This window comes from Furipterus horrens, unplaced genomic scaffold, assembly GCF_987537825.1.
Source record: "Furipterus horrens unplaced genomic scaffold, mFurHor1.1.pri manual_scaffold_17, whole genome shotgun sequence".
NCBI lineage: Eukaryota > Metazoa > Chordata > Mammalia > Chiroptera > Furipteridae > Furipterus > Furipterus horrens.
This window is the reverse complement of record NW_028327187.1, coordinates 43,667,488-43,683,727: the sequence shown is the minus strand read 5'-3', so window position 1 is coordinate 43,683,727 and position 16,240 is coordinate 43,667,488. Positions and strand designations below refer to the sequence as shown.

Genomic DNA, 16,240 nt, shown 5'->3' with positions numbered 1-16,240 from the left:
TATTACTTCTCTTTTCTGTGCCTTAATTTCCCCATCTGTAAAATAAAAATAATAATAATTGTAGTTACTTCATAGGGTTGTTACAAAGATTACATGAGTTGATCATTTTAATGTACTTAGAACACTGCCTGGCACTTAGTAGGTGCTATGCAGGTGTTTTGATAAATAGACTTTGTATGCTTCTACTATACAAGTAGATTAAATAAATATTAAAATTTATCTTATTAGTTTGAAATACTAAAATTTCCCCAAATCAGTCATTCATTAACTTTTATCTATTACCAATTTTATTGAGCACCTTTGTTCAAGGCCCCATAAACTAAAAGAGTAGACTTTAAAATAAATGCCAGAATGTAGTTATAACTACAGATCTGTAAAATGTTGGGATAGACTTTCACCATTACTGACCAGGGTTCTGCTTAGAATGTCCTTCCATTTTTCCCTATGTGTTTTATTTCTTTATTATCTCTCCTACTGACCAGGTAACATGAGGCTCATTAAAAAGATTCAGTAATTACTTACTGAAGGATGAAACTTATCACGTACTTCCTAAGACACATAACATCTTTGTTTTGGTCATATGATACTACTGCCAAATATATGTTATAATCCCATATAAGGAAACAGATCAATGTGCATTAAAGACCCACTACTAGCAAATGGAGAAAAACATGAAATACATTCCTATTTATTAGTGACATAAACTTCAAATTACTACCTATAATTTACCTTTAGAACTATGCATTCTGATAAAATTATTATTATTATTATTAAATAAAAATTAGGCTATGGGAAACAGAAAAGGTACACTAAGACAACAGAATTTGTTATTTATGGATGAGGAGCTGGTTTGCACTGTTCACTTGAGCCAGAAATTCCAATAATGAATTCTGACTAGTACTAAAGATCATTCTAATTCCAATGACTAGCATCTGCAAATCAGCAGACCTAAACCACAAATACATAATATTATAATATTTACAAGAGTCTACAGAGTAAAATTTCATGAAAACTATGCTAACTATAAATGTGGGATAATTCAGATGGTCTGAGCTTTTAATTTAGTTAAAAGAGCACCTTATGAAGTCTACTAATGAAAAAATAAGATAAGAAAATAGCAGGGGAAACACTTTTAATCATTTTTAGAACCACATAAATAGCATTTATTTACATATAAACAATTAAATGCTAATTATCAACTATTTTTTAAAACAAATCTGAAGACCTTTTGGGGGTAATTCTTTTAAAACATCACCACATATTGTTACAGCCAACAGTGTGCGAACATTATATCTTTCTTATAAAGAATTCGGTAACCCACAATTCAGATTGATCTACTCACTCTTAATTATTCTGCATTACTGAATATTATGGATATAACCAGATCATATTATATGTACCACATACATGTAGGAAATTAAGATAAAATAACACATTTGCTATATGTAACTAGAGTTATAGTCTACCTTATTAACATAAAATAAAACTGATAAAATGAAAATTCATTACAAAGTAAATTTTACAATTTTAATAAAATACCTTGAAATATTCTTTTCTAATCTGTTTGCTCCGCCTCCTTTCTTCACTCTGCCAGATTATAGGTTGAGATTCTGGCCACTGTTGTTCATCTGTTTGATCCTTCTGATTTTCTAAGGGCTGTAATGAAACAATTTCTTTTAACTAAACAAATGATAACAAAATATTAATAATAATAATTTAATTTCCTCTTACCTGCCATGTGAGGGGTGACAATGGTGAATTAACTTCATCAGCTGAGACACTAAAAAGAAAAATCAAAGATGCCTTAATATGTTAAAATATTTAGAATTATCCTTAGGTATACATTATGAACATCATATTATAAAATTGTCTTGTTTTTAACCAGAAATCTAAAGAATTTACTCATGCCTATCCTTTGAACTAATAACATAAAAATTAAAGTTGACAAAAACATATTTAAGTCCCCAATCCATTGGAATAACATTTTTTTTATGTTTCTTAATTCCTATACCATCTCCCTCCCTCTCCCCCTTCCCCTTCCCTTCTGATCTCCCCCCAATATGCTCCCCATACCTATAGTTCTTTTTCCACTCTCATTGCCTATTTAGTTTGCCTTTGTTTCAATTCCCTAGCTTCTCTTGTTGTTTCTTGTGATGCAGTTTTCATTTTAGTGTTCATAGTTTTGATCCTCCTTTTTCTAAACCAGTCCTTTTAACATCTCATATAACAGTGGTTTGGATCTAATGAACTCTTTCAGTTTTATTTTGTCCTGGAAACACTTTCTCTGCCCTTCTATTCTGAATGACAGCTTTGCTGGATAAAGTATTCGTGGTTGTAGGTTTTGGATTTTCATTACTTTGAATATTTCTTGCCAGTCCCTTCTTGCCCGCAGGGTCTCCCTTGAGAAGTCAGCTGATAGTCTAATTGGGACCCCTTTGTACATGATTCTTTTCTTCTCTCTTGCTGCTTTTAAGATTCTCTCTTTATCTTTAACTTTTGACATTTTGGTTATAATGTGTCTTGGAGTGGTTCTCCCTGGGTCCAGTTGTTTTGAGACTCTCTGTGCTTCCTGGACCTGTAAGTCTATTTCCTTCCCCAAGTTTGGGAAGTTCTGCTTTATTATATTTTCACTTAATTTTTCAATTTCTAGTTCTTCTTCTTTGCCCTCTGGCAAACCAATGATTCTTATGTTGGACCTTTTATAGCTGTCCCAGAGGTTTCTGATCCTCTCATCATTTTCCTTGCTTCCCGTTTCCTCTCTCTGCACTGGTTGACTGTTTGTTCCTTCTCTATGTTCTGGTTTGTTGATTTGAACTCTGGATTTTATTTCCTCACCATCTGTCTCATATGTGGTTCTGTTCCTTTCAGTATGAGTGTTTTTCAATTCTTTCTCATCTTTTTCCAGATCTTCTGTTAATTCTGTAAGCCACCTGATAACAATGGCCCTGAACTGAGCCTCTGACAGGTTTCTTATTTGTTCATCTGTCAGATTCTTCATCTGTTGCCTGGTGAGCTGCGCCACCGAGATTTCTATAGTTGTCTGCCTCATTTTGACAGATGCGTTTTGTTTTCTTGGACCGGCTATAGGTGGCATTGCCTGTGTACTCGTCACAACCCAGCGACCGGCGGCGATCGCAACCTTTCTCGCCACGCTGTGGTGCTTTGCCGTCACTGCCCAGCGACCAGTGGCGATCCGCAACCTATTTCGCAGCGGTGTGGCGCTTTGTGTGGGGGTGGGGGTCCAAGATGGATTCCCGCAGTTATTCCGCTAGGAGACCGGGATCAGTCCTCCTGCCCTGGGGGCCTCATTGTTTGGGGCGATGTGGTGGCTGCTTTTCCCAGCATTGGCGTCACAAGCTGCCGGGGTTAGACTGCAGCTGAGATCGCTCTCCCTACTGCTGTCCCTGGTGCAACCACAAACAGCACTGCCCCCTTTCGCTCTTCTTACCTGCCCAAAGGGCGCCGCTGGTTTATAACTTTATATGTTGGGCTTCCGTGTAGTTTTATTTTCTGGAATTTCTAGTTATCTTTTGTTTTGAAGTAGTTGTATTCCTCTCTAGTTGTAGAGGGAGACCGAGCGTGTCCGTCTAAGCCTCCATCTTGGCTGGAAGTTGCATATGGAATAACTTTTTTTTAATGGGTTTAATAACACCTTATGCATAGCACTACTCTAAGGACTTTTTAGAGGCCAAAAGAAATATAATACATAGAGACATAAAAAGAACAGACAAGATATTTATTACATTAAAATCATTACCCAAAACAAACAAAAACCCCAAGTAATTCTTTTCTGTCCATTGAATTACTAATTATGAACCTGTAACTTTCAATTCTGACATACAGGGGCTATGGTAGAGATTCTTTTTATCCATGTTTTTTTGAGTGAGGTAAACTGCATGCCATTGTTAGGTAGCAGACTTAGCTAAGGAGTTCATTTAGAAAAAACATACATATAAAATGCTCGCTGGAGATGGTATTATTCAACACTGTCATAAAACTTCTGCACTGTACACAGTTACAAAAGAACATTTAAAAATTAGAAACAAATTTCCAGAATTTATAGAGAACATAATTGCCTAAGGGAAAAAATTACAAAAAGTCTATTATTACTAAGAAAAATAAGGTTAGCAATTATAGAAAAATATATTTTCATAGCTTTTCTATATATAAACTATAACAAGTTATAAAATATATTAGAAAAAATCTCAGAAAAGGCAGGAAAAGTAAAAGATACCTAGGAGAAGAAAAACCTTAACAGGACATGCACAATACCTACATAAAAAAAAAAACTACAGCTATCTAGTTAGGAACTTGAATGACTGGAAAGTTCTTGGACAGAAAGACTAAATATTATAGGTAGCTGACAGCTAAAATAAACAATAATTAACAAGAAGTATTTTTAGGCTTGTTTTAGAAATCAGATAAGAGTTACGAAGTTAATTTGGAAGAATGGATGATCAAGAAAAGTCATATAATAAAGATGATTTACTAGGAAATTACATATTTATCTTCTATTAAACTACAGAAATAAATCGGTATTAACTCCAGAGTCTATAGATTTTTCCATGGATGAGGTATACAGGACTGCAAGTCGAACAACTTATGATAAAAATGAAATTTAAAATCATTATGGAAATGATGGATTATTTAACGAATAGTGTTCAGACAACGAGTTAACCTACTGTAAAATACACAGAAAGAAAACAGAAAAAAGGAGAGGAGAGAGAAAAAGGAGAGAGGTAAAAAGGAGAGAGGGAAGGGGAGAGCAAGAAAGGAAAAAAACTAGATTTCTTACTCCATATCATATATCAAAATTAATGGACTGAAAGATTTAAAATATAAATAAAAGATGTAAACACATAAATATCTGAAAAGTATGAGCAGTAATTTTTAAAATGGGTAGAGAGGGCATACAGGAAAAACAATCAAAACTAAATATTGACAGATTACATAAAATCTAAAAATTAGATTTTGCATCTGGCCAAGATAGAATTAACAGTGACCAGATTTATACCCTCATTGAAAACAATGAAGAACAGACAAAGTATAGGAAATTATACGTTCCAAGACATTAAATATCAGGGAATAAAAAGACAGCGATCCCTTCGACATTGGTAACAAACAATGCAAGCCTCGGAATTGAGTCAGATTGCTATAGGAAGAGAATTTCCAGGCCATAGGCCAGAGAGGGGGAACCAAAGTGGGGCCTATGGGGCCCCCTGAATTGAGGAATAAAGCTGGGAACCAAGGAGAAAAAGGTGGATGGAGTTAACAGGATAAAGTAACAAAGAAAAGAACAATGCACAGAGAACTTAAGAGCTCTACAGAAGCATCCTTCAAATTTCAGCTGAGTATTGACTGATCACTGATCATACATGTGAAGAAACCACCCTAGGCAAAAGAATCAGTAGAAAAATTAGAGAAAGTACTTCTCAGATTCACAGAGGACTAGAAGTAGTATCAGTTTCCACCAGCCAGAGTGGAAAACCTTACAGTTAATGAGATATCAGGTAGAGTACTATGCAAGGTCTTACCTCATTAGTGGAACAAATTTGATCTTAAGACGAAAAGCCTCACTGTAATCACTTGTTATGTGACAACACATAACAAGTCATAAAACCAAGTCCCAAAAATATCAAATTGTTTTTCAGCAATTTATCAACATGCCAGCCCTGGCCAGGTAGCTCAGCTGGTTAGTGCACTGTCCAGATACGCTAACGTTGTGAGTTCAATTCCTGGTGAGGGCACATAAAAAGGAGCAACCAATGAACGCATAAACAAGTGGAACAGCAAATTGATGTTTCTCTCTCTCTCCCCCTTTCTCTTTCTCTATAAAAATTAATCAATAAAAAATTACAAATAAAGTATAAAAAATTTATCAACATCACAGAAGAAAGCAAAAGAATATTTATAGCAATACTACAATATCCAGCCCCCATGATGTTCATGATGTCTGGAGTCGATCAAAAGCTCGACCTGGCAATGGTCAGGAAGCTAGAGGAAAAGACTGAACATGTTAAGTACAGGCATGATAGATATAAAACATAAAAATCAGTTTAAGAAGGCAAAAAGTACATCTGAAGTTAAAAATAAACTGGATGAGATTAAATCCAGATTAAACATTCATTAAGAAATAATTAGTAAATATAAAGACATTATAAAATAAGAAGTACCAAAAATCAAACATAGGAAGAAAAATACTGAAGAAGAATGAACAGACCATCAGTAATATGTGAGAAACTTTACATGGCCTAATATACATATAGAATTACGCAATAAATCAGGTGACAAAAAAGATATTTAAAATTTTTTCCCTTTATTGATTTCAGAGATAGGGGTAGGGAGGCAAAAAGAGAGGGAGAGAAACACTGATGTGAGAGAGAGACATCACTTGGTTCTGAGAGCCTTAGTTCCCATGCTATCCCCACTCCTGCCGCCCGCCTGTAGCTGTCTGGGAGTTTCCCATGATAGTGGGGTACATCAACCCGAGCTCCGTTTGGCCTTAATCTAAACCCTAGGCTCATAGCTGCAAGATAACGACTGAATTCAATAGTTTCTTTTTCCTTCCCCCTACAAGACAGCCCCTCCTTCCCTAGGACCCCAGAGTCGGGCCATTCGCGGCACAGCTTCCTCCCCACTTGCTAATTCCCTCAATAAACTTTTTTTCTGCTCGCTGCCTCCTCATGGTTCTCTGAGCGACACCGTTCTTAATTATGGTGCCTAAACCCAGGACTGGGACACCGGCTCAATTGGGACTTCCGAGTCGGACTTAGGCCTGAGCCGGCGCCAATCCTTGGACCTGGAGTCGCTCAGATCTCCATAGGTCGGTGGCTTGATCTTCCCTTCTGGCTTGCTGACCCCTTCTGCCTCCTTTTTTCTCTGACCCCTCCTCTGACTGCCATCTATTCCCAGTCAACACCGGCCCTCAGATTTATGGGTGAGTTCTCCTCCGTTTCCTCCAGTGGTTCTGTTTCCTGGTCTAATCCGAGACCATTATGGCCAATCCGGCCCTAAATCTGAGCGCTCAGTCGGAACCACTCCTCTGGGTCAATCCGGACCGCTCTCTCTCCAGAACCTGATAAAATCCCAGGGATGCCTGGAATAAATCAGTGCCTCTCCTCTAGGCCTTTGGCCCTCCACACTCTGGTCGAAACGAGGACAGTCGTCTCAAGAGTGTGGAGCAGCAGCAAACGTTGGCTTGAACTCGCCCTCCCCCACTCCTTCCTTCTCGGACCCACGATAACCGGAACTGTCACCATGGGAATCGGCCCGTCCCTCCCACCCAAAAATACCCCTCTTGAGTGTTTGGCCTATAACCTCAACCTCTCCAACTAAATGGAGAGGTCAAGGCACTGTCGCGTAGCCTCAATATCCTCTAAATAACCAACGTCAGTAGCCAAAAATAAAAAAACAGCACTTCAGAGTTCTCACAGACCTCCATAACTTTCTCTGGTAGTTGGACAGGCGGACAAAAAATTTCCCTATGCTCAGGCTTTCTAAACTCTTCAAACCACTCTTTCTCTGTAAACAGCTCATTGTCCATCAAACTCTTCTTATCCAGAAAAAAACACCTTCCTCTTGATCTTCTGCACCCCCTTTAACTCCTCCTCCTTCTTCCTTACACACATACACATAATTACGATAAAACACCAAAACACAGATTCTTAGGAAAACCCAAAACATTTATTCACAAACCGGCAGCTCTGGGCACAATCAAGGACCAAGGGGGCTGGCTGCCTAGTGCATTTTCCCATTTCCCAAAGTTTAGTAATGAACGTCCTCCCCTCCGATTTCAGATGTCCTTTGTTCTCAGAGGTGTTTGTGCCGAACCGCGGAATGCCCCTTTTCTACCCAATGCTAGTATTGTTAACTCTAGTTCAAAGAAACCCTACTAATTACATTTGCCCTTTACTGCTAAATATTTTTCACTGGTCTTAAAGGCTTCTTACGTTTAAACACTTTAACTCCCCGCGCCCCCCGACCCTGGCTCGCGCAGGGGCAGCCAGGGGCTTGGCGCCAGAAGCAAGCGCCCCTGGGGCTTCGCCCTGCCCCGTCTCACCGGGTTGGTGAAAAAAATGATCATAGTAGTAGTATTTCACCGGTGGCCTGCGAGGTCGGCGAATCTCGCCCCACCGCCCCAAACTCCCCATCTGGCACTGTTTCCCGGACGCTCCAGTCTCCTCAGTCACACCGTGGCCAGGTGGCGGAGGGAGAACTCAGGCGCGTGGTTTAGCCTCTGCCCGCCCCCGCGCGCCTGCCCCCCCACCCCCACGCCCCTGCCTCTGCATGCCTCCACGGCCACCGATGCTGAATCTCCACGGTAGCGCCACTCCCAGGCGGGTGTGCAGTACCCTCTCCCCACGCCCCCAAGCTTGCTCCGCTGCAGCTAGGACGATCCACGGAAAGGGCCTGACTCACGTCCACAGTTGCTGCCAGCTCCCCGGATGTCCGGCCCCGGCCGCCTTCAAAACCTCTGTCACCTAACTCCCCACAGCCCCCGCCTTGCCCGCTGCGCGCCGGCACGTACGCACGCCGGTACGCACGCATGCAGGACACATGCACGGGGCCTAAACCACAGCCCCAGTTGGGGCTGGGCTGCTGCGGAGGGCCCTGAAACGCCGCTCATTATGGCCCCACTTGGCTGGCACATTCATGCACCTATAATAAAAGACAACCTTATATCCGGCCGACAGCCCCGACCTTCTGGGCACTTCTTCCCTCTCCCAGCCCTGCGGAAGCGCTAGGCACTCCCACTGCCCACCTCTTCCACTCCATCCCGCCCAGCTCCTTGGCCCCGCGCAGCTGCCTCCACCGTCGCTGGACTGGACTCGCTAGGCTGGTGGAAATCAAGGTCAAGCCCCACCGCCAGAGGCCGGAGGGCCCGGGACTCCCCATCCCACAGGCAGCCAGGTCGCCCAACCTGCCACCGTGGCTGCCCCCGCTTGCCGCTGCCACCTTCTCCCCATAGCCAATCCCAGAAGCCCATCCCTACCTCCCCTCCCCAAGTTCCTCCCAGCCTCCGATCAGCATTGCCCCTCTAGTCTCCTCCTCCAACCCCTCCGCGAGATCGTTAATAAAAATGGTATCATACAAATACATGTCCCACTTCGCCTGAGGGACGCCTCTTCTTACCCACCCACTTCATTACTCAATCGGCCCCAGACATTCGAAAAAAGCTCCAAAAGTTGCATATGAGCCCCAAAACCCTTCCATATATAAATCACCTTCCATATATAAAAACTGGCAAGAGGAACGGGAAAAGGAGCCACGAAAACGGAAATACAAGCACTCTCTTTTCCTGGTTAATGCCCTAAAAATTTCCTCCAAGGAAAGAAATTAAAATAAGCCTAAAAGCAAAGCCTCCACCATCAGGCAGCCACCGGGCCCCTCTTTCCAGTGCAGTCAGGAGAGACATTGGGCAAAGCTCTGTCCAAACCCCCGCTTACCTCCTCTAGGTCCCTTCCCTTTCTGTCAAGACAGGTCATTGGAAGGTACACTGTCCACCCGCCTCTAACCGAGGGACTAGCCCACCTACCCCGGCAGTAGATCTGGACGCCGGCCTTACGGTTCCAGACCTTGGACTTTCCACTGCCTGCCGGGGCCTGGGTTCGAGAGCCGCGCCTTACACCATCATGGCTGCAAAACCCAGGGTAAACATATTGGTGGCAGGTAAGCTTCTCTCCTTTATCCTACGTATTCTGTCCTGGCCGAATTTTCAGGGCTCTTAACTCCCTCTGCCATATCGGTCATAAAAATAGACAGCAAGGTGACCCAACCCCTAAGTACCCCTCCCCTAACCTGTCTCATTAGGCAGCAGGCATTCACCCACACCTTTCTAATACTGCTGCACTGCCCAACCCCACTTCTCAGACCCGATATTCTAACCAAACTGCACGCATCTATATCTCTTAGTTATTTTGACTCCATACCCCCACCAAATAATCCCGCCTCAAAACCTCCCACTTTACTACCGTACACCTCAAAAATACCTTCTTCACTACCCCACTCTCCCCAGCCTCCCAAGACCTCTTTACCTTCGCCTGGGTGGACCCAACCACAAAAATAACCTAGCAAATGACGCAAACGGTCGTGCCTCAAGGGTTTCAAAATAGTCCCCACCTCTTCAGTCAAGCCCTAGCAGCTGACTTACAGCAGCTTAACCTTTCCCCAAGCGTCTCCTACAGTACGTGGACGATCTCCTCTTCTGTAGTTCATCTGAGAACATTTCTCATCTCCATACTGCTCAACTCCTAAACTTTCTTGCCAGTCAAGAGATCTGGCGTGTCACAAGGCAAAGGCCAATTCTCTCAAACTCAGGTCACGTATCTCAGACTTTCTATCACCCCCACACATAAACACCTAACTCCAGAAAGACAGGACCTAATAACTATCTTCCCCCCTGCCCCATACTAAATAAAAACTATCATTTTTAGGCCTCGCCAATTTTTTCAGAACTTGGATACCTAATTTTAAATCCCTAGCCAAACTTTTATATCGGGCAACAGCTAGAGACTTGTCTGAACCCCTAGAAAACTCTCGAGCCCTCCTTAAACCTATCACCACACTCAAAATAGCACTCGCTCAAGCCCAAGTCTTAGCCCTCCCAAACCCAAATAAGCCTTTCCTCCTATACACTGACACAAAAAATAGCTTTACTCTCGGGCTATTAGCACACCAATACAAACCAGACCAATGGGTTATAGCCTATTTTTCCAGACCACTCGATTCCCCCTTCCTAGGGTGGTCAGCCTGCCTCTCCGCCTTAGCAGCGGCAGCAATTCTCAGTTAAGAAACCCTTAAGTTAGTTCCCTTTGCCCAGGTAACAGTCCACTCCTCCCTGCTATTTCCGGCCTACTATCCCACCAGGCCATCGCTGCAGCCTCCCCATCCTGAATTCAGATCTTACACGCCCAACTACTTCAAAATCCTCAAAATCTCCCCACATAAATTAGCTCTCCCCCTCAACCCTGCCTTATTACTTCCCCTCCCCCACTCCCACACCCATACCCATCACTACACTCAATATCTCTCCTCCTTTTTACACCCCTTCCCCAACATACAAGACACCACTCTACCACAGGCGGAATCCTGGTTTAAAGATAGAAGCTCCTATAAGGTTGGCCCAAAAGAAGCATAATATACCATCACTACCCTCACCTCCGTCATTAAGTCGGGACACTTGCCCTCTAGTACCTCTTCCCAAGAGGCATCGTCGTCGTCGGCAGCCGTCCGTCTCGAGAGACGATGGTGTAGCTTCTTAAGAGTCTATCTGCACCGCCGAGAATGGCTGTGCAGTCCAACTCGGGAGTGACACGGTATCTGTCTCCTCCCGTGTTAAATCGACATCTTGTGATGACGCTGGAGTGTCCTCTCCAGTGAAGCTGAAGCTACAGAGCCTGGGCAGGGTGATATGGAGGGTCTGCTGTTGCCCATGCAGCAGACCCCCCCTCTCTTCGCAGCTGAAGGGTCCAAGGGAAAGACGGAGTCAATACAGCTTGGCTTCAGGTGCGCCGCAGGAGTTGCCGGTGTTGACTACAACGTCAAACCGCCTTAGGGACTCCGGCTCCGGATTTTCTGTCAGGGTTTACTCCCTTAGCCTTTCCCCTGAAGAGGTATGCCAAGAGGCATAACATTACCCTAATGTGTATAACTCCAAACATACCTATCACATAATACATTCACACAAAAAAACACATTGACATTATTGCCCAAGCTAGGGAACAGGCATACAGAAAATCCTAATTTAAAACATTCCTCTCATACTTCTCTCCCTTCAAAGCGATCCTAGTACCTCTCATAACCCCACTGCTTCTCCTCCTATTATTCACTGCCCTTGGCCCTTGCTTCCTCAGACTGCTAGTTAACTTTATTCAAAAAATGGTCTAATCCATGACAGCCTCTACTGTCCATAATATACTCTTATTAAGATCTTTCAGATATCAACCCGTGGCAAGAGATGACCCCGAGCCGGCAATCCCCTTCCATCGTCCTAGCTCAGCAGGAAGTCATTATAGAAGAGAGATTCAATGACCCCTCTCCCAACTAGTCTCTGCCACCCCCCCAAAAAACAACACACCCCACCCCTCACCTCCTTTTATTAAAACAAAAAGGCTAGAATGACAGCCTTAGTTCCCATGCCATCCCCCTGCCCCCTGCCTGCCCGCAGCTGTCTGGGAGTTTCCCATGATAGTGGGGTACATCAACCCAAGCTCCGTTTGGCCTTGATCAGCTCTAGACTCACAGCTGTGAGATAACGACTGAATTCAATAGTTTCTTTTTTCTTACCCCTATAAAACAGCCCCTCCTTCTCTAGGGGCCTGGAGTCGGGCCATTCGTGGTACGGCTTCCTCCCCTCTTGCTAATTCCCTCAATAAACTTTTTTTCTGCTCACTGCCTCCTCATGGTTCTCTGAGCGATACCATTCTTTCAGTTGCCTCCTGTACGCACCCCAATTAGGGACCGAACCCACAACCCAGGCATGTGCTTGATTGGGAATTGAACCTGCAACATTTCAGTTTGCAGGATGATGCCCAACCAACTGAACCACTCTAGCCAGGGAACAAAAAATATATTTGAAGAAATAAGGACTTTAAATTTTCAAATATCATGAAAACAATAAACCCACAAGTTTGAGAAATTCAATGAACTCCAAGCAAAAGAAACATGAACTAAGATACATAATAATCAAATTACTTAAATAACAAATGATAGAGAAAATGTAAAAAGCAGCCAGATAAAAAAAGATACATTAGGTTCAATGAAACAAGTATTGACAACAGAGTTCTCATTGGAACACCACAATCAAGAGGACAACGGAAAATGGAGAAACCTCTTGAAGGTACTGAAAGAAAAAAATTGTCAACCTAAATTTTGTACTAGCATAGATATCTTTCAAAAACAAAGCCAAAATAAGGACATTTTCAGACATTCAGAAGCTGAAAGGATTCAACATGAACAAACCAACAGTAAAAGTAATGTTAAAGTAGGTCTTTCAGGTATAAGGGAAATAATGTACAGGGATATATGGACGTACACAAAGTAATAAAAAGCAGTAAAGATGGTAATTAAGGGAGCAAATGTAAAAGAAATTATTGTGATTATTTATATATCTTTAAAAACAACTATTTAAAGCAAAAATAATAACAATGTACTATAGAATTTGACATATACGAAGTAAAATATCACAAAGGCCAAGAGTGAAGAAAGTTTATGGAAGTTTCTTATACTATATAAAAAATAGCATAATGACACTTAAAAATAGATTGTGCTAAGTTAAATATTACACTTTATATCCTAAAACAACCACTAACCTAACATATTGGTAACAAAGGAACAGCTAATAAGCCCAGAAAGAAGATAAATAAGAATTTAAAAATGTAATCATAAAAATAGCAAAAAAAGATGAAAGACTGCTACAAAGGATAAGACAAAAAAGAAACACATATGACAATAGATTTGAACATATTAATATCAATAAGTACATTAAATATAAACAATTTTAACACTGCAATTAGATATTGGATGGTCAAATTTTATAAAAAAGAAGATGCTAGCATATGCTAACTGCAAATAATCCACTTAATCCATAAAGATATAAATAGAGTAAAAATAAAGGGATGACAAAAGATTTAACATATTAATATTAATCAAAAGAAAATTAGAGTAGAGGATCCAAGATGATGATAAAGTAGGTAAAAACTACACTAAACTCTCAGGACCAAACTGGAATTACAACTATTTATAGAAAAATCATCATGAATAACCAACTGAAGACTAGCTTGAGAGAAGCCTTATAATCAAGGAGTTACAGAAGAAGCCACACCGAGACTAGTAGGAAGGATGGAGGCACAAGAAGTTTGGCTGGGCTCCCATAAGCAGCTCCTTAAGTTCTGGAGGGTTATCTCTGCTGAGTGGGGGTTCTCCCCTGAAAAGTGTGGGGTATAAACCCCAAGACAGGTTCCGCAGCCTACAGTACCAGAACTTGGAAAGGTGCCACATAACATCCAGCTGTGAAAAGCAGCAGTTTCTGTCTAGCAGAGAGAGGTCTAGAGATACACACAGAATAAAAGGGATGGAAAAAGATACTTCATGAAAAATGGAAAGGAAAGAAAAGATAGGGTAGCAGTACTTATATCTGATAAAACAGACTTTAAAACCCAGGCTATAGTAAAAGACAAAGAAGGACACTACATCATGAAAAAGGGAACAATCCAACAAGATGATATAACCATAGTAAACATTTACACACCCAACACAGGAGCACCTACATATGTGAAGCAAATCTTGATGGATATAAAGGGAGAGATGGACAGAAATACAGTCTTAGTAAAGGATTTTAACACCCCACTGACATCAGTGGATAGATCTTCCAGGCAGAAAATCAACAAGGAGATGTCAGCCTTAAATGACACATTAGATCAAATAGATTTAATTTGTATCTTCAGAACATTTCACCTGAAGCAGCAGAATATATATTCTTTTCAAGTGCACATGGAAGGTTTTCTAGGATAGACCATGTCTGGACACAAAACAAGTCTCAATAAATTGAAGAAGACTTAAATCATATCGAGTATCTTCTCTGACAATAATGCTATGAAACTAGAAATCAATACAAGAAGAAAACTGAAAAACCTATGAACATGTTACTAAATACTGAATGGGTTAACAATGAGTTCAAGGAAAAAATCAAACATTACCTTGAAGCAAACATAAATGAGAACACGACAACCCAAAACCTATGAGACAGAGCAAAAACAGTCCTAAAAGGGAAATTCATAGCATTATAAGCTTATCCCGAGAAAGAAGAAAAAGCTTAAATACATAATCTAACTTTACACTTAAAAGAACTTTAAAAAGAACAGCAAACAAGTCCAAAGTGAATAGAAGGAAGGAAATAATAAATCAGAGCAGAAATAAATTAAATAGAGTCAAAAAATGCAAAGATCAATGAAATCAAGAACTGGTTCTTTGAAAAGATAAACGAGATTGACAAACTGTTAAGCAGACTCATCAAGAAAAAAAGAGAGGACCCAAATAAATAAAATCAGAAACGAAAAAGGGGAACTAGCAACTGACATCAAAGAAATACAAAATATTGTGAAAAAAATTATGAAAAACTATATGCCAACAAATTGGACAATCTGGATGAAATGGGATAAACTACTAGGAACATACAATCTTCCAAAACTAAATCAGGAAGAACCAGAGGATCTGAATAGACAGATTACACCTAGTGAAACTGATGCAAAAATAAAAAACTCACAACAAACAAAAGCCCTGGAGCAGATGGCTTCACAGGTGAATATTACGAAACATTCAGAAGATCTAATACCTATTCTTCTCAAACTATTCCCAAAAATCCAAGAGGGAAGACTCCCAAACTCTTTTCATGACATCAGCATTATCCTAATTCCAAAATCAGATAAAGACATTACAAAGGAAGAAAATTATAGACTGATATCTCTGATGAATATACATACTAAAATCCTCAACAAAATACAGGTAACACCCATATAACGCAGTTGCTAGGGTCCTAACAAATGCTGTGTTATGGGAATCCATGTTACACGAAACAAAAAAATAGTACAAAAGGGGGGTTAAGTTCCAGCAGCAACAGAAGCTCTAATTTTATATTCACTTTACTGTATAGTCTGGATTGTTGCTTCATTTAAATCCAAAGCTTTTGCGACATATGATACTTTTTCACCCTTTTTGAGCCAATTCAAAATCTGTAATTTTTGTTCCAGCGAGATGAAATGTCTTTTAAAAGGTTTTTTGTTTGTTTGTTTTTTGTTTTTGTTTTTGTTTTTAATTTCCGCCAGGCATAGTTCAGGGCTACAAATTAATTCACAAAAATAAAAACATAATTACCATTTCCTTACGAAAAGTTTGATACTACTCATCCGAAAATTTTTATTATATATGTATGTAGCAAAAAGAAAAATACAATTAAAGTTGTAAAGTGTAATTACTACTCCATGAACAAAATGCGTTTAAAATTATGATTAATTTTAGGGACTTCTGGCCAAGATGGAGGCATAGACCGACATGCTCTGTCTCCCTCCACAACCAAGAAGGATTACAGCTACCGCAAAACCAAAAATAATAAAAAGTTACAGAAAATAAAGTTACATGGAAGTCCAACGTATGAAATCGTAAACCAGTGGTGCTCGTCCGGATGGATAAGAAGGGCAAGACCATGGCTGAAAGATCAAACTGTGCTGGAGGCAGCAGCCACAGC

General features: G+C 40.8%; 1 protein-coding gene across 1 annotated transcript in view; it reads right to left on the bottom strand.

Annotated features, from left to right (window-relative positions):
- LRCH2 (leucine rich repeats and calponin homology domain containing 2) overlaps window positions 1–16,240 on the bottom strand; it is a 121,453-nt gene that overhangs the window by 18,772 nt on the left and 86,441 nt on the right. Inside the window, exons 13-14 of the mRNA XM_090264341.1 lie at window positions 1,732–1,780; window positions 1,540–1,656 (exon numbers count right to left, since the gene is read on the bottom strand). Coding sequence (XP_090120467.1) covers window positions 1,540–1,656; window positions 1,732–1,780 — 166 coding nt within the window. The remainder of the gene's footprint in view (window positions 1–1,539; window positions 1,657–1,731; window positions 1,781–16,240) is intronic.